Source organism: Puma concolor, chromosome D1, assembly GCF_028749965.1.
Source record: "Puma concolor isolate L17-30 chromosome D1, mPumCon1.1.hap2, whole genome shotgun sequence".
NCBI classification, from domain to species: Eukaryota; Metazoa; Chordata; class Mammalia; order Carnivora; family Felidae; genus Puma; species Puma concolor.
In genome coordinates this window covers 6,579,510-6,605,499 of record NC_141676.1, presented here as the reverse complement: position 1 = coordinate 6,605,499, position 25,990 = coordinate 6,579,510, and the positions used below count along the sequence as shown (strand labels likewise).

Below are 25,990 nucleotides of genomic sequence, written 5' to 3'. Positions count from 1 at the left end.
GCTGGGACGCTGGCCCCGGGCCAGGGAGACAGTTTTTTTTTTTTTTTTTTTTTTTTTTTTTTTTTTTCAGTTTCAAGCGTCGCCGCTGCCGCCCGGAGGAGCGAGGGCGTGCGGGCGGGCGGAGGCCGGGGTGGGTGGGGGGCGGTCCCCACCCCAGATGCCCGCCCCGCCGGAACCCGCCGCCGCCGCGCTGGGCGCCTGCCAGAGGGCCCTCACCTGGGCCGCCGGCCGGGCCGCCGGATTCCTCCGGGCGGGGCGGCGAGGCCGCGTCAGAGCGGGAAACCGAGGCTGGGGGAGGAATTCGGGGCCCGGCCGGGTCACGCGGCCGCCGGGGCGGCCAGGTGGGGCTGGAACCCAGGCCTCTCAGCCCTTTCCCAGCCTCCCTTGCGCACGTGGGGGGCTCACCACCCCAGAGTCACTTCTCATTAGTGCCGCTCCACTCGCCTCCGAGGAGGGGGCTCCAGGAGAGGGCACCCTTGGGCCAGGGGCTCCGAGAGCCGGAAGAGGGGCCGAAAGAACGAAGCTGGAGGCCCGGCTTCCCTGCCAACACCCCCCCCCCCCCCCACCGAATGGCTTCCTGGTGCCCACCCTGCCCCCACCCCCTTCGCCTTGTCTGGCCGGGCTGGCGGGGCTGGCTCTGGGCCTCAGACACTCTGGAATCGCCAAGGTCTGAGCTCAGGGCCTGGCCCCCTTCCCAGGCTAACAGCCGGGAGGAGGGGGGTGCTGCTTGAGGGCCCAGGGGGCTGGGGAGAGGCACAGCAGGGCCCCAGGGCAGGGGTTGGCAGGGGCTGGGGAGGGGCTTTGGGTTTGGTAAAGCTTCAGAGGAGCCAGGCCTGTCCACTGGTCTGGAAAGGAGAAGCCCTGGAGGCCTGCTGTGTCCTGGGGCCCCAACTGTGCCGACAGGGCCCGGCCAGGAGACCCCAGGATTCAGTGTCTGACTCACAGAACTCAGCAGGGGGTGGGTGTGACCAGGGTATCCTGAGCAGCTCACTGCCAGGTCAGAGCAGCACCAAACCCTCTCCTGTTGGGCCCTGGGGGTGGCAGTCTGACCGGGGGAGGGGGTTCAGGGACTTGCCTTTAGGAACACCTGTCCAAGGAACTCATGGTTTTTTTACTGTGAGGGTGGATTTATTTGGATAGCTTTGGAGGGACTGAGGGAAACCCTTAAGTGGAGCCCCTGCCTGAAGTGCCCCGTGGGCTCTGACCTGTTCATACAGCCTGGTGTTGCAGGGACGGGATGAGGCCGTGTCCTCAAGGGATCCCTACTGCTGGAGTCCCAAAGTGGATACGAGAGACAGCCCCACCCTCCCTCGGGGCTCAGATCACACACTGAGGCAGGGAATAAGTGAGCGCTTACCACCTGCCAGGTTCAGGGCTGAGCGGTCCGTAGTCATTTTTTCCTCCTACTCATTTGAACCCGACCGTCCTCTGTTGAGAACAGGCTGTGGCTCCCCTTGGAACACAGCACAAACAGACCAGGGTTGGAGTCTTAATCTCTCCAAGCCCCAGTTTTCTCACCTGCGAAATGGGGCTCTGTTCATTCAACCAACCGAGAATCCACCAGGTACCAAGCTCTTGCTAAGGTATAGGACCCATCCCTGCCTCACCTGGAGCCTCTGTAGAGGAGGAGACTGACAGGCGACAAGTCAATTCACACGTGACTGTGGCTACAATAGAGGCCTGCCGCTGCTGTGGTGGGACCTGGAGGTCCAGGAAGCCCCTCTGACAAAGGGACTTCTAAGCCGAAAGCTGGAAGAGGAACAGGAGTTCATGGGGGTACGTGTGAAGCCAGCCAAGCGGGAGGGAAGCCTGCAGGAGGCCTGAGGGATTGAGGGCGCAGGGATGGACAGAGGGCATGGGTGGCTGGGGGATGGGAGGGGGATGGACAGAGGGCATGAGGGGATGGGGGATGGGAGGGGGATGGACAGAGGGCATGAGGGGCTGGGGGATGGGAGGGGGATGGACAGAGGGCATGCGGGGCTGGGGGATGGGAGGGGGGATGGACAGAGGGCATGGGGGGCTGGGGGATGGGAGGGGGATGGACAGAGGGCATGCGGGGCTGGGGGATGGGAGGGGGATGGACAGAGGGCATGAGGGGCTGGGGGATGGGAGGGGGGATGGACAGAGGGCATGAGGGGCTGGGGGATGGGAGGGGGATGGACAGAGGGCATGAGGGGCTGGGGGATGGGAGGGGAGAGAGATTCAGTTCTTCTAGGAACTAAAAGAAGGCAAGCAAAACAACAGGGTGCAACGTGGGAGAGGACATGGATGTGGGATGCCACCCAGAGGAATTTGTTTTTTTTCATTTCAGTGGGACTGTATCAGGGCAAGAGGGGATGTTGCTGCCATCACCGCAGAAGAGATGCTACATCCTGGGCACAGTGGAGATGTATTTGGGAGGTGGAATCTAGACACTGGGTGAGTGGCCGGTACCCGACAGGCAGGTGGCACGAATGGCTCAGGGAGTCTGGCCTGAGCCCGAGGGTGGGTGAGGAAGGTGGCGGAGAGGGAGATTCTGGGAAGAGCCTGGGGTTCTGTTTGAGCCCTTGCTGAGTTTGAGATGCTTGTGTCATCCAGATAGAGACATCTCAACCCAGCAGTCTAGAGCTCAGACAGAACGTCTGGCCCGAAGACAGACTTGGGGTCCGCAGCATACAGGGGCATCGATGGCCATGGGAAAGGATGGGCTCAGCCTGGGAGAGAAGAGGGCCCTGGGTCAACCAGGGAGGTCCCCACTCCCAGGTCAGGGAGAGGAGGCAGAGTCGGAAGTGACTCACAAAGAGCAGCAGGAGGGAGCACGGAGGAAAGATTGAGAGGAGTGTTTGGGAGGACTGTGTGGCCAGCAGTGTCCCCCGCTGCCGAAAGCAGGAGGGGGTGGTGACCGCCCTTCTTCAGGGGCTGCTGAGGGGACTCAGTGACTTAAGGCAGCGAAAGCAAGCACTCCGTCCAGTACCGGGCACATTCTGAGTGCTTAGTAAATGTTATCTGTCATCATCACCAAACTCCTTAAGCTCAGTGGGGAGCCAGCAGGGAACAGAGGACACCTGCATGTGGGTGATTGAGGGGGTTGGATGGGAGGGACCGCTTACAGAGGGCAAGGAGACCACCAGGGGCAACAGAGGGAAGCCCTGGCCGCTGAAGGAACTTGGGGGTGGGGGGGACCCCACTTATCTAAGCCTGGAGCCGCAGGAACTAGGGCTGGGGCCTGCAGCAGAGACCCTGGGCACCAGAGAGGGGGCTAGGCTGAGGCCATATTACTCTAGTCTCCTCTTGTCCTGCTGAGCCCCCAAAGCAGCCTGTGGGCAGGGGCCCCTGGGAGGTTTCAGCACATGAGGTTGGTCATGGAGCAAGGAGGATAAAGAGGCAGAGTGGACCAGCAGGGTAGACTTTGACAGTCCAGCTTTTGGGGCCTGCCCCTGTCTAGCCTCATCTCCTGCGTCGCTATTCCCAGCACCCCATCTCCCTAGAACCTACCAGCATGCCTCCCTGCCTCCTGGATAGAGTTCTTCTGTAAGTCCAAGGAGACCATGACCTTTTCGGTCACTCCAGATCGTTTCTGCTGCCCAATGGGTCTCCCCACTGCCACTTCTGCCCTTGTCCCTCTTCTACCTGGTGCCAGAGCTGCCTTTTTTGTTGTTGTTGTAAGTTTGTTTATTTCAAGAGAGAGAGAGAGAGAGAGAGAGAGAGAGTGCGAGCCGAGTAGGGACAGAGAGAAAGGGCAGAGAGAGAATCCCAAGCAGGCTCCGCACCATCAGTGCAGAGCCCTACACGGGGCTCGAACCCGCAAACTGTGAGATCATGACCCCAGCTGAAATCAAGAGTCCGATGCCCTGCGTTGGGCTCTGTACTCCCAGCACGGAGCGTGCTTGTGATTCTCTCTCCCTCCTGCTCACACGTGCGTGTGTGCTTTCTCTCTCTCTCTCTCTCTCTCTCTCTCTCTCAAAATAAATAAATAAATAAACTTAAAAAAAAAAAACCCAATAAACCTGATTTCAACCATGCTACTCCCCTGCTTAAAAAGCCTCCAGTGGCTTCCCTTTGCTTGCTGGCCCCCAAGGTCCTCTGTGCCTCAGAGGTGCTGAGTTCTTGACTCTGCAGGGAATGAGGTTGGGGTCAATCCTTTTTGTCTAGGGTTCTTGCCTCTAGGAAGCATTTCTTTACATCTTTCTCTAAAACAGCCACCTCTGGCCCTCTGGGTCCCATCACCTATTTGTTTCCTGCTGGTATTCATCACAGCCTGAAACATTCTTCTCCCCCTCCTCCTCCTCCTCCTCCTCCTCCCTCTCCTCCTCCTCCTCTTCCTCCTTCTTCTTCTTTTCATGTTTATTTATTTTGAGAGAGAGCGTGCACAAGCATGAGCAGGGTAGGGGCAGAGAGAGAGGGAGAGAGAATCCCAAGAAGGCTCTGCGATAGCAGCTCAGAGCCCAACTCGGTGAGATCATGACCTGAGCTAAAATCAAGAGTCGGACGCTCAACCCACTGAGCCACCCAGTCACCCTTGGAACATTCTTCTTTATAGGTGTGTTTACTTTTTTTTTTAAAGTTTTTTCTTAATGTTTATTTATTTTTGACAGAGAGAGAGAGAGAGAGAGAGAGGGAACGCGAGTGGGGGAGGGACAGAGAGAGAGGGAGACATAGAATCTGAAGCAAGCTCCAGGCTCATCAGCACAGAGCCCGACGTGGTGATGCCCAATCGTGAGATCATGACCTGAGCCGAAGTCGGACGCTTAACCGACTGAGCCATCGAGGTGCCCCTATAGGTGTGTTTACTTCTTTATTTTCTGTCTCCCAGCCATCCCAGGAAGGCACACCTTTGTCTCCAGATCCTAGCACAGGGCCTGGCACACAGAAGGTGCTGAAGTTTGTTGACTGGCTAGGTGGAGTGAGCCACAAGAACACATCATTTACCACGCACTTTATACCTTTACATTATTATATTCTCCTAGTGACCCCGGGAAGGGGGTACTGAGGCTTTGAAAGATGAAACAGTTACACTCAGGTCATCAGGTGAGTCAAATGTGGGAATGGAACTCAAGGCTGCCTGATCCGAAACATACACAAGTACTCTTGGGAGGGAGGAGTGAGAAGGGTCCCACAAATGTCCTAAAGATAGGTGCGTGGGGCCCTGAGGGCAATGATGAGCTCCACTGGGATGGGACAAACATGAGGCAGGGGACCCAGGCCCAGGAAATGTTCAGACCTGCTTAAATTTAGGGGCGGCTCTGTGTGGAGGGAGTTCTTGAGGCCCAGAGAAGGCAAGGGACTTGGCCAAGTTTACACCGCCGGTCAAGAGCAGAGCCAGGACTCAAACCCAGGGCTCCCAATGCCTCATTAGGGGAATTGGCGGGACAGAAGAGAGGCAGCCTGCGTAAGGAAGTTATATTTTAGGAGGCAGCGGAGCACAGCGGTGGTTTTCTGGCCTTAGATTTTCCTGGCTGCATCCTGTACCAACTATGGGAATTGGGAAAACTCTTCAACTTCTCTATGTCTCAATTGCCTCACTGTTAAACAGGGATGCAAATGAATTGGCATTTAAGAACCCCTTAGTGGGTGCTGGCCACGTGGTAAGTACTCAGTATATGTTAACTCCTATCATTGTGATCTGGGTCTGGGAACCATGATGGGGAGGTGCTTGTGGGGAGGTGGGGTACAACCACTAGAAGAGGGGCTCTGTGCCACCTTCAGAGTTCTGAATGTCTTTAGGAAGCTTCTAGGCTCTGAAGACATGACTCTGGGGGGTAGGGGAGTGGGGCGCTACGCATCAGTTCTGAAGGCGAGGGTGGAAAGTTTCAGAGGCCTGGAGAGGACGATTCTGCCCCGAAGCATCTCTCTCCCAAGACACTTTGGCGAGAGTGGCTTTCACTGAGTCCCTCCCATGTGCCACATACTGTGACAAAGGGATGGGATTGGAAAATGAAATGACGCTTTCTTCATGCTTGATCAATCAGACAGCATCTTCGGCCCTGCTGCTCCCCTCCACCTTTCAAACACAGGAAAAGCCCACTGAGAATCAGGCTCTAGAGGTACGCTGCCTGGATGGAGTCCCAGCCCTGTCACATCCGAGCAGAGTGCTCATGGAGAAATCTCTTAACCTGTCCAGGCCTCAGTTTCCTCATCTGTAAATTAGAGATGATGATAAGACCTAATTCACGGTGTCGTCCCGAGCATTAAGCGAGATAGGTCGTGAAAAGCCCTTAGCACAGCGCCCACCCCACAGAAAACATCCACCGCAAGTTGAGTAGTAGTATTTTTGTCACTGTATCATCAAGCCCTTTCCTGTTCCACAGAAATGTCAGGTCAATTAACATTACAGTTAAAAACAAGAAGAAAAGCTGATACCTTTCGGGTGCCTGTTAGTGTGAAGATACAATAACATAAATTATATTTTTCAGAGTCACAGCTATGCATCATAGACCACACTTGGTACCATGTGAACCTGACCTCCAAATGAGGCAGTCAAGGGTGGCTGTTATTGAGTTGTGCGAGTATATCTGCCACCATGGTGTTTGCTGCCACTGAGGAATGGCCTAACTACTGCCATGTCAGCAGTGCCACAGGTAGGGACACATGTTGGGCTGGCTTACATGAGGGTGTCATAGATTCATTGGTGAGGGAATAGTCTGAAAGAGTCCAAGCCCACTGCTTCCCAGACAACTGGTCTGCTTTCCATGACTACTATGAATAAGCTTTACCACCAGCTTTTCTAGGATCTTCTTTGTACCCCTGTCAAAGACTGGCAAGGGGCTGAGACTGCCCCCCACTTGCAGAGTAAGAAGTGAGCCCACCATTGTCTTGTGCATGCCGGCAGAAGACATGAGATTCTTGGGTCAGAGACAAAGGACTTCATTACTCAGGGCACAGTAGACAGTGTGATCATGAGCCTATTGACATTAGTCCCCTTGTCCCTAAGTCCCATGGAGGTGGCATCAGTGGGCCAGATAGATGTCTGCACACAGTGGGTTGCACTAGGGAGAGGACTCTAAATTTAGAGAACCCAAATCTTTTCTTGTTTTTAATATATTTTTTTTGTCAAGTTAGCTAATTTACAGCCTATACAGTGCACTCTTGGCTTCGGGAGTAGATTCCTGTGATCAATCACTTACATACAACACCCAGTGCTCATCCCGACAAGTGCCCCGCTCAATGCCCATCACCCATTTTCCCTGCCCCCACCCCCATCATCCCTCAGTTTGTTCTCTGTACCTAAGAGTCTCTCTTATTTATTTATTTATTTATTTATTTATTTACATCCAAGTTAGTTAGCATATAGTGCAACAATGATTTCAGGAGTAGGTTCCTTAGTGCCCCTGACCCATTTAGCCCATCCCCCCTCCCACAACCCCTCCAGCAACCTCTATCTGTTCTCTATATTTAAGAGTCTCTTATGGTTCGTCCCCCTCCCTGCTTTTATAGTATTTTTGCTTCCTTTCCCTTATGTTCATCTGCTTTGTATTTTAAATTCCTCATATGAGTGAAGTCATATGATATTTGTCTTTCTCTGACTGACTGATTTTTCTTAGCATAATACCCTCTAGTTCCATCCGCATAGTTGCAAATGGCAAGATTTCATTCTTTTTGATTGCCAAGTAATACTTTAGTGTGTGTGTGTGTGTGTGTGTGTGTGTGTGTGTGTGTGTGTACCACATCTTCCTTATCCATTCATCTGTTGATGGACATTTAGGCTCTTTCCAATGTTATAGCACTGCTATAAACATTGGGGTGCATGTGCCCCTTTGAAACAGCACACCTGTATCCCTTGGATAAATACCTAGTGGTGTAATTGCTGGGTCGTAGAGTAGTTCTAGTTTTAATTTTTTGAGGAACCTCCATAACTTTTTTCCAGAGTGGCTGCACCAGCTTGTATTCCCACCAACAATGCAAAAGAGATCCTCTTTCTCCGCATCCTCGCCAACATCTGTTGTTGGCTGAGTTGTTAATGTTAGCCATTCTGACAGGTGCGAGGTGGTATCTCATTGTGGTTTTGATGTGTCTTTCCTTGATGAGTGATACTGATCATTTTTCGTGTGTCAGTTGGCCATCTGGAGGTCTTCTTTAGAGAAGTGTCTATTCATGTCTTTTGCCCATTTCTTCACTGGATTCTTTGTTTTTTGGGTGTTGAGTTTGATAAGTTCTTTGTAGATTTTGGATACTAACCCTTTATCTGATATGTCATTTGCAAATACCTTCTCCCATTCCGTCGGTTGCCTTTTAGTTTTGCTGATTGTTTCCTTCTCTGGCAGAAGCTTTTTGTTTTGATGAGGTCCCCATAGTTCATTTTTTGCTTTTGTTTCCCTTGCCTCCAGAGACATGTTGAGTAAGAAGTTGCTGCAGCTGAGGTCAAAGAGGTTTTTGCCTGCTTTCTCCTCGAGGATTTTGATGGCTTCCTGTCTTACATTTAGGTCTTTCACCCATTTTAGGTTTATTTTTGTGTCTGGTGTAAGAAAGTGGTCCAGATTCATTCTTCTGCATGTCGCTGTCCAGTTTTCCCAGCACCACTTGCTGAAGAGACTGTCTTTATTCTATTGAATATTCTTTCCTGCTTTATCAAAGATTAGTTGGTGTACTTAAGAGTCTCTTATAGTTTGCCTCCCTCTCTGTTTGTAACTTTTTTCCCCTTCCCTTCCCCCATGGTTTCTGTTAAGTTTCTCAAATTCCACATATGAGTGAAAACATATGGTATCTTTCTCTGACTGACTTACCTCACTTAGCACAATACCCTCCAGTTCCATCCGCGTTGTTGCAAATGCCAAGACTTCATTCTTTTTCATTGCCGAGTAGTATTCCAGTGTGTGTGTGTGTGTGTGTGTGTGTGTGTGTGTGTGTGTGTACATACACATCTTTATGAACCCACATCTTTTCTTAAAAAAAAATTTTTTTTAACGTTTATTTATTACTGAGAGACAGACACAGAGCGTGAGCAGGGGAGGGGCAGAGAGAGGGGAGACACAGAATCCGAAGCAGGCTCCAGGCTCTGAGCTGTCAGCACAGAGCCCGACGCGGGGCTCAAAATCATGAACTGTGAGATCATAACCTGAGCCGAAGTTGGTCACCCAACCAACCGAGCCACCCAGGTGCCCCTGAACCCACATCTTTTCTAATGGCCGGCAAGCATGTCTGCCCTTTGCTCTGGAGGAGACATTGTTTCCATCTTCTCTTCCATGGCTGCTCACTGTATCAACATCCTTGAGAGGAGTCCAGGACAAGGGAGATAGTCCCTCTCTTGCAAAATGTGCAGAAACTTAAGAGACTCCCGGAGAACTATTTTGCAATAATAACCAATCCTCATTTCTGAACTTGATTTTGGCTGATTTTCCCGTGAGGGTACCACATCATCAGTAAATCTGATCAACAGAGTCTGGGACCAAATCTGTTCAATTTGTCACACACAGCATTACGTAAGGCTTCTCTCAACAGGAATTGAAGCAGCAGAATGAGGTCAATTTATAGTACTGACCTCAACCTCAACCATGCCCCTCAGGGTCCTAGTTCAACAGATTCATTAAGCATCAGATCTCCCATAAAGAGCGAGGTTGCAGGGTGACCAGTTAAGCACCCAACTCTTGATCTCAGTTCAGGTCTTTTTTTTTTTAATGTTCATTTATTTTTGAAAGAGAGACACAGAGCGTGAGTGGGGAGGGGCAGAGAGAGAGGGAGACACAGAATCTGAAGCAGGCTCCAGGCTCCGAGCCATCAGCACAGAGCCCGATGTGGGGCTCGAACTCATGAACCGTGAGATCATGATCTGAGCTGAAGTTGGATGGTTAACTGAATGAGCTACCCAAGCGTCCCCCAGTTCAGGTCTTGATCTCAGGGTCTTGAGTTCAAGCCCCACATTGGACTCCATGCTGGGTGTGAAACCTACTTGAAAAAAAAAAAAAGGCAGGGTGGGGGTGGTTGCTTGCTTCTAGGTATCAACCTTTCCACTTGACCAGAAGTGTTAACCCACGTAGGTATAGCAGAATATATCACAATTGCACGGACTCTGCCCCGGCTGGCAAGGAAGAAGTCCAGGGAAATTCTATCCTCCATAGCAACACGAGGTAGTGAATTAAAACTCTCCTAAAAGATTTCTAGGCCAAGGTGGTGCCACTGATCACTTCAACTAAAGTCGGATAAATTAAAAAAAAATTTTTTTTAACGTTTTTATTTTTGAGAAAGTGAGAGACAGAGCATGAGCAGGGGAGGATAGAGAGAGAGGGAGACACAGAATCAGAAGCAGGCTCCAGGCCCTGAGCCGTCAGCACAGAGCCCAACGCGGGGCTCGAACTCACGGACCGCGAGATCATGACCTGAGCCGAAGTCGGACGCTTAACCGATTGAGCCACCCAGGCGCCCCAGAAAGTCGGATAAATTTGAAGTCATCCTGTTTTCAAGAAAGAGGCAAGTTAACATTTAACTTCCACACAAGTCGTGCAGTCTCGAGGATGCATATGGTGCTTCTGGGAAGAAACCTAACCCCCCCCACCCCCCCCCCCCCCGCCAAGTGGGACCTGCATCAATTGGGGGCACAACTTACAGCGCCTCCAATGTGGCTTCTCCACGCGCTAGTCGCCTTAGAGTGCCCAGTCCAAGTCAAATAATGGAGTCTAGTCTTTGTTTTCGGAGGGACTGATTGAGGGCCCAACCTCTCTGGGTTGTCCTTGCCACCAGCCAGATGGCATTCATCTACCCCAGGGAATGTCTGAGTGATGACGGCTACAGGCTTGGGGATGAGGAAGACACCTGGAGGTGCTGGTGTTGGCAGGTGTTTTTGTTTTTTTTTTTTTTTTTGGCAGGTGTTTTATGTGGGAAGCAGAGGAGCCGAGGCCACCCTCTGCTGCTCCCGGCGTCTCAGCTCAAGCGGAATGACAATCAAAGCAAGGTCAGAGCTGTCCAGTGGACGATAACAGACCCAGCGGGCAGTTAAGTTTAAGGCACTCGTGACAGTTTGCGTGCATTGGACCAGGATGTTTTCCTTAGTAAGGGAGGCTCCAGGTGCCTTGGAAAGGCAAAGATCACTAATGTCTCTCTCTCCCTCATGGCTCCTGTGTCTGAAGTGCTCCCTCCGAGCTGCCCAGGCGGTTGTTTCACTTCCATTGTTACAAGATCAATCTGTTCTGTTCCAGTAGCCAGAACGTCACCTTTTTCCAATCATTCCCTACTGACGTCTTTCATCTGGGAGGGTCTGGTGCAAGAAGGACAAGGACACTTAAAAAAATTTTTTTTAACGTTTTTATTTTTGAGAAGTGAGAGAGCATGAGCAGGGGAGGAGAGAGAGAGAGGGAGGCACAGAATCTGAAGCAGGCTCCAACCTCTGAGCTGTCAGCACAGAGTCTGATGTGGGGCTCAAACTCACAGACCATGAGATCATGACCTGAGCCGAAGTTGGATGCTTAACTGACTGAGCCACCCAGCCGCCCCTGACAAGGACATTTTTATAAAACTTACAGGGACTCATTAGGTCCCCCAGTCTACATTTGGGCCACTTCTGAGGACTCAAAGAGAGAACACTCCAGTTGTTTTCACGATCCAGGACCACATCTGTCCAACAAGAGAACCTAGGTGGTTGAACCACAATTCAATGTAAATCTCGTAGGTCCCCTTTGAGCTGCCACCGAAGAAATGCAGCAACCAGGCTGGGGCTAGTGTTAGGGGAAACAAAGAATCATGTATTTTTTTGTTTTCTAGAGATTTTACACCAAACATGGGGCTCGAACTCACAACCCTGAGATCAAGAGTCGCCCGCTGTACCAACTGAGCCAGCCAGGTGCCCCAGTGACTTTTTAAAACTGGTCTATCTAAATCCCACCCCTCTCATCCTGATCATTACAAAGGACATAGCCAAGAGGAGATGGTCCCGTCCTGGGGACAGCCACATTCAGTGACTGAACTGCTGTACTGAGTTGTGTGGACCGGGGGGAGGGCCAGAAATATTTTTGAGCTTATTATTTCTTTAAGTAAACTCTACCCCCAACGTGGGGCTTGAACTCCCCATCCCAAGATCAAGAGTTGCATGCTTTTTGAGTTTAGTTTTGAGGAAACTACTTCAACACTCAACAGTGCCACCTGCCTGCGGATGATAGCATGAAAGGGCCACCAAATCCCTAGACCATCAGCCCCTTGTTGCGTGGCTTTTGGGATAACAGTTGCCCTGTTCCTACGCTACAAATCATCCAGAAAGTAAAATGCACAGATGAGTCTCAAGAACCACAATGATGTGGCCAAAGCTGCCTGGCTGGACTGGCACAGCACCACCGTACCCTGAAAAAGGCACCGCCGATAGCCCCAAGAAGGAGTGAAAGGTTCTATGTAGTCAATTCCCCCAGAGAGAACAGGGGCAACACTACCTACGCTGTGGCCTCCCTAGTCGTAGGACACACAGATGAACGTTCGGCAGGAGTCACAAGTTTGGCAGGGAGTGGTGGCCTCTGTACCAGAAGCCTAGAATCTTCTACTTTGTGCCCACTCTATGGTGGTGGACATGTTGCGTATGATGAAAGACCCAGGAAGAAATGGAGACAACCTGGGTGATGCAGGACCGATCAACAGCTTGATTCTTTCCAGTCTCGTTAGAGAATGGCCCAGAGCATGGGCAGCTACATGAGCGATCTGTATTGAGCAGCTGTGGTTTGTTTCCACAGTTAGCTTAAAGCATTGCCATGCGAAGCCCCCTATTGGGCGGCAGGGTTACTATCACTGGCATTGACCTCACATGTGGGGACTCCCTGACATAGCAACCACAGCCACATTGCTTTCTGGCTGCAGCTGCCAGGTTCATACCCTTTGGCTAACCTGGGCCTGAGCTGGTCAGTCCAGCAAAAGGTTTGTCAATTTTGTTGATCTTTTCAATGAACTAATATGTAGGTTAGTTGATTTTTCTCTAATCTTTACTGTAGCTTTTCTTTTGCTTGCTTTGGGTTTAGCTTATTCTTCTTTCTCTATTTCTTTAAAAAAATTTTTTTAATGTGTATTTATATTTGAGAGAGAGAGAGAGAGGAAAACGCAAGTTGGGGAGGAACAGAGAGAGGGAGACACAGAATGTGAAGCAGGCTCCAGGCCCAGAGCTGTCAGCACAGAGCCCGACGCGGGGCTCAAACTCAGGAGCCGTGAGATCATGACCTGAGCTCAAGTCGGACGCTTAACCGACTGAGCCACCCTCTTTTTCTATTTTCTTAATGTGGAAGTTTAAGCTATTGATTTTAGATCTTTTTTTTTTTTCTTTTTAAATTGAAGGTTTTAGGGGTGCCTGGGTGGCTCAGTCGGTTAAGCGTCTGACTTTGGTTCAGGTCATGATCTCACGGTCTGTGGGTTCGAGTCCTGCGTCGGGCTCTGTGCTGACAGCTCAGAGCCTAGAGCCTGCTTTGGATTCTGTGTCTCCCTCTCTCTCTGCCCCTCCCCTGCCTGCATCCTCTCTCTTTCTCTCTCTTTCAAAAATAAATAAACATTTAAAATTAAAAAAAAAATAAGATTTTAGAACTATAAATTTCCTTCTAAGCAGTGCTTTGACTGTATCTCGTAAGTTTTGGTATGTCGTGTTTTTGTTTTCATAAATCTTAAAGTAGTTTCTAATTTCTCATGTTATTTTTTCCATGTGATTTCTTCTATGACTCATTAGTCATTTTAGAGTCTGCTGTTTAATTTCTACGTATTTGTGAATTTCCCAAATTTCCTTCTGTTATTGAAAACTTCATTACATTGTGGTCTGAGAACTTACTCTGTATGATTTCAACCCTTTTGAATTTACTGAGACTTGTTTTATGGTTTACCATATGGTCTCTTCTGGAGAACGTTCCATATATACTTGAGAAGAATATGCATTCTGCTATTGTTGGGTGGAATATTCTATAGCTCTCAGTACTTGGGCTTGACTTGCACGTCTGTGACTTTTAAAGGAGACTACCTTGGTCGAGGCTCTTTCTGTCTCATTGTGATAATAACATCTTGGTTTTTTTTCCTGGTTTTAATGTAAGGGCTAGGACCATTTTCTAGGGCAGTGGAGCTGATCACAAAAATTTATCCAGATTTTTTTTGGCCACCTTTAGCAGCACTGTGAACCCATATTAAGACAACAAGAACCCAAAGAGCAATCCAGGCCTCATCTATGGTTTTCTAAGGGAGCCTGTCTGTCTCAAGAGAATCTCCCTGAGTGGGATAAAGCTTCGATATAGCAGCTAGGACTCATTGGCAAAAAAACAAAAACGAAAACAAAAAAGTAAGCAAAGCTGAGACTTTTCATCATCATCTTGGCATGGGTATAAGATTCGCATGATAGGGGCGCCTGGGTGGCTCAGTCGGTTGAGCGTCCGACTTCGGCTCAGGTCATAATCTCACAGTTTGTGGGTTCGAGCCCCACGTTGGGCTCTGTGCTGACAGCCCGGAGCCTGCTTCGGATTCTGTGTCTCCTTCTCTCTCTGCCCCTCCCCGACTTGTGCTCTGTCTCTCAAAAATAAATAAAACATTAAAAAAATGTAAAAAAAAAAAAAGATTTGCATGATAGACTGTAGGAAGGACTGAGTTGTAAGATGGTCCAGCTGTTACTGTCCTTCCTTAACAAGCATCCCATGTCCTTCTCCTCATCTCCCAAGTGAGCCAACAAAATTCTCATGATTCATCTGACTTTGGTCCATAGGGGTAGTAAATTTCCCTCCCTTCATTGTTCAGTGTGTATGTGCCGTCTGAAAGGGGCTGGAAACTTCCGTATGCCCCAAATGAGTCTTAGGGCTGGTTGTTACAACAGGGCAGACCCGAGGCTGCCTGCCGGGCTGTGGGCAATTACCCCTGCGTCCCCCAGTCCCACCCAGAGGAGAGTTAGCAACAACCTGGGCAGCGTCTGGCAGCTGGCTTTGACCCTACTTCCAGGTACTCCACCTGCAACGACCTCCCTCACTCGTTCTCATGAACAGGAAAGGAAGTCGAAGGCCGTTTATCGATTGGTTGATTGTACGATTTGGTCAACCTGTGCGCTGCTGCTTCCCTTGGCTTTCCCCTCAACATGTGTTCATCAGCCCGTGAGGTCTTCATACTTCCTCTTACAGAAAACTGTGCTTCCGTCAGCACCTCATCCTCAGTGCGAGAACAGTCCAGAACTGTGAAAGCGTCCCTTATTATTATTATTTTTTTTTTGCAATTTATGATATTTATTTATTTTTTTAAATTTTATATTTTTAAAAAATTTACATCCAAATTAGTTAGCATGTAGGGCAACAATGATTTCAGGAGTCGATTCCTTAGTGCCCCTGGCCCATTTAGCCCATCCCCGCCTCCCACAACCCCTCCAGCAATCCTCTGTTTGTTCTCCGTATTTATGAGTCTCTTCTGTTTTGTCCCCCTCCCTGCTTTCATATTATTTGTGTTTCCCTTCCTTGATGTTCATCTGTTTTGTCTCTTAAAGTCCTCATATGAGTGAAGTCATATATTTGTCTTTCTCTGACTAATTTCCCTTAGCATAATACCCTCCAGTTCCATCCACGTAGTTGCAAATGGCAAGATTTCATTCTCTTTGATTGCCAAGTAATACTCCCTTGTATAGATATACCACATCTTTATCCATTCATCCATCGATGGACATTTGGGCTCTTTCCATACTTTGGCTGTTGTTGATCGTGCTGCTATAAACATGGGGGTGCGTGTGTCCCTTCGAAACAGCACACCTGTATGCCATAGGGTCTCTCATTTCACCCTACTTTCAAATAAAGAAGGTGACACAATTTCAGGGATACTGGCAGAAGACATGAGACTTCTGGGCCAGAGATATAAAGGACTTCATTACAGCACAGCACGTGTTATGAACACGAGAATACTTGTCACTTCCCCTTACCCTCAGGTCTCACCAGTGCAGGTCTCATCCATCATATGGATGCCCACACACAGGGCCAGTTGTGTCACAGTAGAAGAACCCTGAGCTTGGGCCGCCCAGGGATTTCATAACGGGCAGTAAGTATGTCCGCCCTTTGCTCTAGAGGGAGCCGCTATCTCTGTTGTCCAAGGCTGTTGACTATACAAACATCCTGGGAAAGACAGTTCAGAATAAAGGTAGTGTCTCTGCTCACGAAACCTGCATTCGTGTGAGAGGCTGGGCGACAACTGTCTCCTACCACCTCTCTCCTCACATCTCACCAAATCCCCACGGACACCCTGCCAAGGAGGTGTAACTGACCCAGTTTCACAGATGAGGAGCTGGAAGTCCAGACAAGCGAAGGGAATTACTGCTGGTGGCAGAGGCAGTAAGCGGCGGATCCAGGACCAAAGCCAGGCCCACCTGATGCCCGACCTGTGCCTTGTCTACCCTCCTGCACAACTGGAGGCAGGGACGGGCTCTGAGGAGAGAGAGGTGATGAGAATCCCCTTGAGTAATGGGAGAGCGGGCTCGCAGGGAGAGTGGGAAGAGAGGAAGTGGGCCGGGAGCCAAATTCATAGGAACTTGGAGACCATAGGCGAGACTTTGGATTTTTGTCTAGGTATGATGGGGAGATGCCGGAGGATTTTGAGCAAAAGAGCGATATGACTTGATTTGTGTCTTTTTGTTAATGTTTGTTTACTTTTGAGAGGGAGAGGAAGACAAAGTGGGAGCAGGGGAGGGGCAGAGAGGGAGGGAGACACAGAATCCGAAGCAGGCTCCAAGCTCGGAGCTGTCAGCACAGAGCCCGACGTGGGGCTTGAACTCACCAAGTGTGAGATCATGACCTGAGCCAAAGTCGGACGCTTAACCGCCTGAGCCACCCAGGTGCACCCTGATATAGGTCTTAAAAGCATTATTGTTGGGGCGCTTGGGTGGCTCAGTCAGTTGAGCATCCAACTTCGGTTCAGGTCACGATCTTATGGTTTGTGGGCTCAATTCCCACGTCAGGCTCTGTGCTGACAGCTCCGAGCCTGGAGCCTGCTTCAGATTCTGTGTCTCTCTCTTTCTCTGCCCCTCCCCCCACTCATGCTCCCTCTGTGTCTCAAAAATGAATAAATGTTATAAAAAATTTTCAAAGCATTATTGTTTCCTGTTCTGTAGAATGGGGATAACAGTAGTACCTTCCGGATAAGGCTGTCATGAGGAGTAAACTAAAGGGAGGGAACGGGAGGATGAATGTCAGGATCTTAGTTGGCTCCAGGAAGAATAAGCTGTTGAGGGGATCCTGGCCATGCTGATGAGGTGAGTTTAGGATGGGGCTGGGAGCTGAAGCGGTATGGACCTGGAGGGTCTGTGCATACAGGTTAGAGTTCGAGAGTTCCACCAGTCAGCTTGGCTGAACTGACTTCGGGTCAGCCTGCGAGTCAAGAGCACTAATGCCCAGAAGCCTGCTGGTAAATGGAGAGAGTGAAGAGGGGCACAGAGCTCTCCAAGTAAGCAGGAGGCAGCAAGGGTCAGAAAATGGCAGTTCCGGGGAGTCTATGTAGAAAGAAGATGGGGCCAAAAGGAGGGCACTCGATCTCCAGGTAAGATTGCAGAAGCATGTGCTGTGTAGCCAAAGAAGGAAGTTGCCGATTAGATGATGGGGGTCTAAATCCTAGCTCCTTCTCCTCTGCCCTGGGGTACAGCCTTAAGGCACTTCGGGCTGCACCTCTGGGGACCACTGCCTGCCCCGTCTGGCTTCTCTAAATCTAATAAAGGAGAGAATGTATAAAGAAAAAGAACACAGAAGAGAGGGAAAAATCAAGACCAATGTTCAGGGAGCACTAGTACTTTTAACAGAGACCTACCTAAAAAAGAATATTACAGTCATAACTATTAGGTCCCTCAGCCTCACCATCCAGCGGGAACCTCTCCGCAGCAGCTGGACCAGCTCTGGTGCCTGCCCAGCACAGCACTTCTCAGTCAGCCAGCGTTTTGAGGGCTTACACTTTTTTTAATGTTTATTTTTTTTTTATTTTTTTTCCAACGTTTTTTTTATTTATTTTTGGGACAGAGAGAGACAGAGCATGAACTAGGGAGGGGCAGAGAGAGAGGGAGACACAGAATCGGAAACAGGCTCCAGGCTCCGAGCCATCAGCCCAGAGCCTGACGCGGGGCTCGAACTCACGGACCGCGAGATCGTGACCTGGCTGAAGTCGGACGCTTAACCGACTGCGCCACCCAGGCGCCCCATTTTTTTTTTTTAATTTAATGTTTGTTTATTTTTTTTTTAATTTTTTTTTCAACGTTTATTTATTTATTTTTGGGACAGAGAGAGACAGAGCATGAACGGGGGAGGGGCAGCGAGAGAGGGAGACACAGAATCAGAAACAGGCTCCAGGCTCCGAGCCATCAGCCCAGAGCCTGACGCGGGGCTCGAACTCACGGACCGCGAGATCGTGACCTGGCTGAAGTCGGACGCTTAACCGACTGCGCCACCCAGGCGCCCCATTTTTTTTTTTTTTTTTAATTTAATGTTTATTTTTTTTAAAAAATTTTTTTCAACGTTTATTTATTTATTTTTGGGACAGAGAGAGACAGAGCATGAACAGGGGAGGGGCAGCGAGAGAGGGAGACACAGAATCGGAAACAGGCTCCAGGCTCCGAGCCATCAGCCCAGAACCTGACGCGGGGCTCGAACTCACGGACCGCGAGATCGTGACCTGGCTGAAGTCGGACGCTTAACCGACTGCGCCACCCAGGCGCCCCAATGTTTGTTTATTTTTGAGAGAGAGACCGAGGGGGAAAGGGGAAGGGGCAGAGAGGGAGACACAGAATTTCAAGCAGGCTCCAGACTCTGAGCTGTCAGCACAGAGCCCGATGTGGGGTGGGAACCCATGAACTGTGAGATCATGACCTGAGCTGAAGTCAGTCCCACGCTTAATCGACTGAACCACCCAGGCGCCCTACTGAGGGCTTAAACTTTAAAAAGAAGAGAAGGAAAGACAAAAAGGAAGGAAGGAAGGTAGGTTAGGGGCGGACTTTGCATTAGTCGAAAGAAAAAAAGAAAAGAAAAGAAAAGAAAGAGAAAGAAAAAGAAAAGTTAGGGGCGGTCATTGCATGAGTCAAAAGAAAGAAAGAAAGAGAGAGAGAGAGGAAGAAAGAAAGAAAGAAAGAAAGAAAGAAAGAAAGAAAGAAAGAAAGAAAGAAAGAAAGGAAAGAAAGAAAGAAAGAAAGAAAGAAAGAAAGAAAGAAAGAAAGAAGAAGAGAGAGAGAGAGAAAGAAAGAAAGAAGAAAGAGAGAGAGGAAAGAAAGAAAGAAAAGAAAGAAAGAAGAAAGAGAGAGAGAGGAAAGAAAGAAAAGAGAGAGAGAGAGAGAAAAGAAGAAAGGAAGAAAGAGAGAGAGAAAAGAAGAAAGAAAGAAGAAAGAGAGAGAGAGAGGAAAGAAAGAAAGAAGAGAGAGAGAGGAAAGAAAGAAGAAAGAGAGAGAGAGAGGAAAGAAAGAAGAAAGAGAGGAAAGAAAGAAAGAAAGAAAGAAAGAAAGAAAGAGAGAGAAAGAAAAGAAGAAAGAAAGGAGAGAGAGAGAGAGAGAGAAAGAAAAGAGGAAAGAAAGAAAGAAAGAGAGGAAGAGAGAAAGAGAGAGAGAGAGAGAAAGGAGAAAGAAAGAAAGAAAGAAAGAAAGAAAGAAAGAAAGAAAGAAAGAAAGAAAGAAAGAAAGAAAGAAAGAAAGAGGTGAGTCAGGGGCGGACTTTGCATCAGTCCCAGGCCTTGGGGCTAAGGGGTCGGCAGATCGGGACTCCGAACAGGCAGAAAGGGGTGGGAGTGTCTTGAAACAGGCTGAAAGGAATAGAAAGGGAGACCGATCCCCGCCTGGCCTGCCTTCTGAAGTGAGAAGTACTGAGGCCCGAGGAGGCTCGACGCGCGCGCAGGGGGCCACTAGACGACACTGCCCGGCCTGCCGGTGCGACCGGTGCGGAAAGGGAAGCCCTAGGGCAGGTGGAGGCCAGCGGGGATTTCACCAGCCAAGTGGTCTTCTTCATCTGCGACGGGTAAGACAGGCGACCCCGCACACCCACCACTTTCCGGTCCTGCGACCCGAGCGGCGTTACCCCGGGGACTCCCCTCCTGCGGCCCCGCCAGCCCAAAGTTCGCAGACCCGGTTCCGGACGCGGGGCTCGCCAGCAGGCCAGCGTCGCCGGCAGCAGCCACGCCCCACTCCTGGCATGTTGACGTCTGAGGGGTGCCGTTTCCGCCCTCATCCTAGGAGGGCGTGAAGGGGGCGGAGCCGGGTGGAAAGCGCGCTGCTTGTACGTCACTTCCGGTGAGCCTAGTGGCGACAACGGCAACATGGCCCTGAACGGCGCTGGTGAGGACTTGGGCTGCGGGGGCCTGTGGTTGCGGGATATAGGAGGCAACCCGCTCGGGCAAGACCTCTCTGTCTCTTGTGACTCTCTTCCGCCAGAAGTCGACGATTTCTCCTGGGAGCCCCCAACCGAAGCGGAGACGAAGGTTCTGCAAGCGCGACGGGAGCGACAGGATCGCATCTCCAGACTCATGGGCGACTACCTGCTGCGTGGTTACCGCATGCTGGGCGAGACGTGCGCGGACTGCGGGGTGAGGAGACTCGGGACGTGGGATCGGGGATGGGGCCGCGGACCAGGCCTCAACGGCCCTTCCTCAACTCTCCCCCCTGGATTCCATGGCCTTGCGTCTCACCCCTGCCCCCGTACTCTCTGCTTCTAGACGATCCTCCTCCAAGACAAACAGCGGAAAATCTACTGCGTGGCTTGTCAGGAGCTCGACTCAGACGTGGATAAAGATAATCCGGGTGAGGGGGTCGAGTGTGCTTGGTGGAGAAGATGCGTGCTAATAGAAGCCCCGGAACAGTAGGTTTGGGAGGTGACAGTGGAGTCTGCGGGTGGGGCGGAGGTAAGGTGCTTTCTCCTTTCGGCTCTAGAAAGGACCATTCGTTCAGTGAGAGCACTAAACACCTACTTTGTGCCAGACACTGTGAAGAGTCTGAGCTCCATCGGGCACGGTCCTGATGGGAGAGATGAATCAAGGGCACAAATAACTTCGACACAAAGAAGAAAATGGATGTGTTACCTAATAGAGGGGTTAGGAAAAACATCTCAAGCGTAGAAAGAGCAGAGCAGTAAAGAGTAAGGAGGTGGCTCAGGGCCGAGAGGGGACAGGCGCCCTGACCATTTCACCCACTTTCTCCTTTTTTTAGCTCTGAACGCCCAGGCTGCCCTCTCCCAAGCTCGGGAACACCAGCTTGCCTCTGCCTCGGAGCTCCCCTTGGGCTCCCGGCCAGCCCCTCAGCCCCCAGTACCCCGTCCAGAGCACTGTGAGGGAGCTGCAGCAGGGCTCAAGGCAGCCCAGGGGCCACCCCCTCCTGCTGGGCCTCCAAATGCAGACGTCCTGGCCTGCACACAGGAGGCCCTCCTGCAGAAGCTGACCTGGGCCTCAGCTGAGCTGGGCTCTAGCACCTCCCTGGAGACTAGCATCCAGCTGTGTAGCCTAATCCGAGCTTGTGCTGAGGCTCTGCGCAGCCTGCGGCAGCTTCGACACTAAGAGGCCCCTCCTGAGAAAAACCCTCTAGAAAAACAGCTGTCCTCTCGTGTGGTTTGTTCTTTTCTTGGTTCTGAGTTGCATGCCAGCCCCGGCTCCGTGAGCCTTTTCCCTGCCTTTGGCCTCTTACCCTACTACTACCAGGCTCTTCCTGATGCCCTGAGAGATTCGTTGGGCTTGTCTCTGCTTGGTTTCCCCGCCCAGAATGAGGGAAGAGGGAGAGGACTATGTGATACTTACTTTCTGAGGAGGAGGCCAAAGCCTCTTCAAAAGCCGAAGGAAGAGGGGTGGTCCTCTCCGCACCCCTGCAGCCTCCTCAGCCATCCAGTGCTCATTTCCCATCCTCCAGTGACATTTGGGGGTTCCAGGCCCCTTTGGCATCTTCTCCTTCCCCGGAGTATTCTGGTACCATCATCCTGACCCACCTCATGCCCAGCCCAGGTACTCAGACACTTGACAGGACGTCAGGGACCAAGTATGGACTTATCCAAGTCTCCCGACCGCCCCAGCCCCCTCGTTTTGGATCCTTTCCCTTGGGAGTTATAATTGGGCAGAATGATTAAACACATTGTTGTGGGGGGAGCAAAAAAGAACCACGAAGGAACCGCGTGCGCCGCTTTTGGTCACCCCCACCCCTTTTCTGGCTCCTGTTCAGTGCATGCCCCATTCCGTTTTCTCAGCTTTTCGAGATGTGGTCCCACCACCATAGCCCTTTTAAGGGAGGCCCCGCCCGTGCGAAGGGGGTGGGGCAGGGGCGGAGTCGGAGGAGTCGGGGAAGGAACAAAGCGCGGCCTGCGGGCGGCGGCTGGGCTCGGCCGGCTGGGCCGCGCGGTGCGGGGCCTGCGGGCGGCGGCCCGGGCGCAGCGTTGAAGGGAAGCAGGCCGCAGCGGGGTCCGCGTCGGCCGGGCCATGAATGGGCTGCCCTCGGCCGAGGCGCCGGGTGGCGCTGGCTGCGCCCTAGCCGGGCTCCCTCCGCTGCCGCGCGGCCTCAGCGGTCTCCTCAACGCAAGCGGGGGCTCGTGGCGGGAGCTGGAGCGCGTCTACAGCCAGCGCAGCCGCATCCACGACGAGCTGAGCCGCGCCGCCCGCGTCCCAGATGGGCCCCGCTACGCTTCGGGCGCCACCAGCGCGGGACCCGCCGCCGGTCCCCCCGGTCCGCGTCGTCCTGTCAATCTCGACTCCGCACTAGCAGCGCTGCGCAAGGAGATGGTGAGTAGCTGGGCCCCGGACTTACTGGGCGGGGGTCTGCCACTGAGCGTGAGGGGCCGGGGCGGGGCGGAGGGCAGAGGCACGGAACGGGGAACGCATAGCTTGCGTCTCAAACTAGTTGGGTCAGAGGGGATATGGTAACAATAATTATAGTTACTGTTTATGGCACTAGTTACCATGTATTTTTAAGAGCTTTACTCGTGTTATTTCATTCCATCCTGCTAGATAAATGTTATCCCCATTTTACAGATGAGGGTCAGTGACTTGCCTAGATTCATAGCTTGCAGGTGGCATCTGATGTCCACAAAACTTTGTGCTTAGAAAGGTGCAGGAAGATTGGCTAGGGCCGAGGGTGGCCTGGACCCCAACCCCAGCCCACCCTCAGTCTTTTGCAGGTGGGGCTGCGGCAGCTGGACATGTCCCTGCTGTGCCAGCTGTGGGGCTTGTACGAGTCAATCCAAGACTATAAACACCTGTGCCAAGACTTGAGCCTGTGCCAGGACCTGTCATCCTCCCTGCATTCAGACAGCTCCTATCCACCCGATGCTGGCCTATCTGATGATGATGAACCTCCTGATGCCAGCCTGCCCCCGGACCCGCCACCCCTCACTGTGCCCCAGACACACAATGCCCGTGACCAGTGGCTGCAGGACGCCTTCCACATCAGCCTCTGAAGAGCTGGGGGTGGGGGGAATATGCACCCATGCAAAAGGCTCAGAAACTCACCCGTAGCAAGTACTCAGACTTCTAGTGCCTGCTTTCCCCCATACCACCTCACTTGATAGGAAGGCAAGGCTTGGGCCCCTCAGAGGCAAAATTGCCAACCCTCTCTCTCCTGACTCTGGTTAGCTGGCACTGGGGCAGGCACCTGGCCTACAGCCTTTGCCCGTGGCACTGGACCTCCACACTTCTGCCACACGTGTGCACCCCAGCTTGGCCAACCTTCAGTCTGGTGGTGGGGCCCAAAGCATCTGGCACTCCCCTTAGCGTCTCTGGGATTGGGATGAGTGCCTGGTTCCCATCGCCTTTTCACCTTTTGCTGCTGCTGGCAGCTGCTGGCTCAGGGGCATCCCACCTCTGGTCCCTGGGTTCCACTGCTCTAGACCAGGGCATCCCCATTCCTACACCCACCCACGGCCAGGAGGGCCGAGGCTCCATGCTGGATATTTAAGTTTAGGGGCCAGACTCCTGGGCACGGAGGTAAATAAATACTCTCTCAGCGTTCTTGTGTTCTGACTGCCTGGCTCTGCGGCTGGAAGATAGCGGTGTTTCTGGCAAGTGCGGCCCCGCGCTTCGCCGGCAGATGGCGCCCAAGACCCCCGAGTGGAAGAAGGGCTGGCCGGTGATGGAATGCGAAACCTCCTTCCACCGACGGGGTTGGGGAGCTGGCCAAGCTGGTCCCGCGGTTCTGCGACGGCTGGCGAGGAACTTCCCCTCTCTGGCCGGACATCTAGGAGTCCAGCCCCTCTCCCCCCCGCCTCGCTTTGGTCCTTCCTGGCCGGCTGGGAAGGAAGGAGAAGGAGCCGCCTATCTTGAGAGAAACTTTCCACCCCGAGTGGGGGCGGAGTTGGGGCGGCACAGGAAATGGGTGGGCCTGAGCCAGCGGGCCTAGGGGCCCCTCGGCAGGAGAGGGGAAGACGCCTCCAGGAAGGGCCTGGGAGTTAGTGAGTGCTCTTTGGGTGGAAGGAAACAGCTGCAGAAGCCGAATGGGGTGAAGTTGCGTTGGCCCAGGCCTCCGTAGAGGCCACACAAGCCCTGGAGGGGAGCTGGGGGCAGGGCCCCGGGGCTTCCGTGCATAAGACCCAGCTTTGATGAGGGGCGACTGGGTGCCAGATACTCCCATCCCGCGCTTACAGGCTGCCTAGCCCCCCCCCCCCCCCCCCCCCCCCCCCCCCCCCGTCGCACTTGGAACCTTTAGAGTTATATGTCAAGGGCTTTCTCTTACAGAAGAAACCGAGACTGCACTGCTGGGTCTGGGAGCCAAACCCAAACCCAGGTGTCAGGCTCGCTGGAGGAAGCCTACACAATTGGGTACGGTGGGTGCTCAGACCTCCAGGCACACACATAACACCCCCATAACTTCCTGAGATGAAAAACAGAGGACCTCGAAATTGCACAGCTTAGGTTTACAGGCTGCTCACCCCCACACCCTGCTGTACGGTCCCTTGCCTCCTGGACACAAAGGCAGGCACTCCTGGCAGATCAGTTATCCTGTTCAAACCGAGTGTTTACTAAGCACCAGCCTGCAGTCCATTCACAAGCCTTGCAGAGGGCTGGCAGGGAGGGGAGGAGACTGACAGTTCTCTAACTCGGCCTGATACCTGCAGGTGCTCATTACCATGCAGGTAGGCGATAAGGGTTCTAATCTAGGTGTGAACAGGGCGGTTGATGCCTGGGGCAGGCTTCTTAGGGCAGGGAGAGTAAACTCATTTGTGCGTGCACACACACACTTTCCAGTCTGTGATAACGGGTTCCATTTATTTGTTTTAAGTTTATTTATTTTGAGAGAGCCAGCGGCAGTGTGAGCAGGGGAGGGGAGGAAGAGAGAGAGTGAGAGAGAATCCCAAGCAGGCTCCATGCTGCCAGTGCAGAGCCAGACACGGAACTCGAACTCACAAACCATGAGATCGGGACTGAGTTGAAACCAAGAGTCGGACTTTGAACCGACTGAGCCACGCAGGTGCCCCAGGTAGCGGATTCCATTTAATAAGACCTCAGAAAATCAGCCAGTCTCCGTACTAAACGCTTCCCAGGGTTTCATATTCTCAGTGACCGTGTAAGGGGCAGAACTATAATTATCCCTACTTAACAGAGGTAGAAACTGAGGCTCAGAGTGTTGGTGCTTTGCCCAAGGTCACACACTTGTTGGAAGTCAGCTGCTTGTGTGATGTTGGGGCTATCTTCCCACTTGCCAGCTAAGGAGTCAGGTTCTGAGACTGGCAAGTGGGTGCTGCCCACAGGTAGGGCCACCCAGGTTGACCCCTGGCTCTGCTCCTTCCTACTTAGGTTAAGACTTGGGTGGCAGCAGGAGTCCGCCACCCGTGTCGAGGGCAGTTGGCTCTGGCCCAGGTTCTCAGTGTGGACCTGAGCAAGTCTGTTCTTCCCGGGTCTCTGTTTCCACCACCTGTGAAATGGGGCCAACAGTACATACCTCCCAGGGCTGCGGGCAGGAAGGGTGGCGGCCAGGGCAATGCTCGAGAGGGCGGCACCAAGTTGTTGGTTGCTCTCTCCCCTGGCCCCCGCGTCCGCACCGCCTCGGCGCGCTGCGAGCCGGCGCTGCGGACCGGGCGTCCCCCTCGGTACCCCTCCCCTCCCCGCCAACCGCGGTAGAGGCGCGAGGCCCCGGAAGCCGGGCCGCCCCGCCCCCCGCTCCCGCCCGGGCCCCGGCCCCCGCCCCCGCCGGAGCCCC

The 25,990-nt window shown here is 52.3% G+C and overlaps 2 protein-coding genes and 1 long non-coding RNA gene across 4 annotated transcripts; all 3 read left to right on the top strand.

The window, feature by feature from the left end:
- The first annotated feature begins 52 nt into the window (after positions 1-52).
- Positions 53-13,486, top strand: LOC147576376 (uncharacterized). The gene is made up of 4 exons (XR_015240717.1): positions 53-1,776; positions 2,312-2,418; positions 6,393-10,744; positions 10,776-13,486. It is a non-coding gene; the product is annotated as an uncharacterized LOC147576376 (long non-coding RNA).
- A 6,547-nt stretch (positions 13,487-20,033) lies between these two features.
- Positions 20,034-21,410, top strand: ZNRD2 (zinc ribbon domain containing 2). 2 transcript variants are annotated; one of them, XM_025915668.2, is made up of 4 exons: positions 20,034-20,164; positions 20,261-20,412; positions 20,542-20,626; positions 21,032-21,410. In XM_025915668.2, the coding sequence occupies exons 1-4, from the start codon at positions 20,146-20,148 to the stop codon at positions 21,373-21,375; spliced, it is 600 nt and encodes a 199-aa protein (XP_025771453.1). In that variant the 5' UTR covers positions 20,034-20,145; the 3' UTR covers positions 21,376-21,410. The 2 variants fall into 2 exon arrangements, with proteins under 2 accessions (XP_025771453.1, XP_086533049.1); XM_086676923.1 differs by having other exon boundaries at positions 20,131-20,412.
- Positions 21,411-21,547: 137 nt separating this feature from the next.
- Positions 21,548-23,805, top strand: FAM89B (family with sequence similarity 89 member B). Its single transcript, XM_025915457.2, has 2 exons — positions 21,548-22,581; positions 22,977-23,805. Exons 1-2 carry the CDS (start codon positions 22,282-22,284, stop codon positions 23,253-23,255), a joined length of 579 nt encoding a protein of 192 aa, XP_025771242.1. The 5' UTR covers positions 21,548-22,281; the 3' UTR covers positions 23,256-23,805.
- Positions 23,806-25,990: the final 2,185 nt, after the last annotated feature.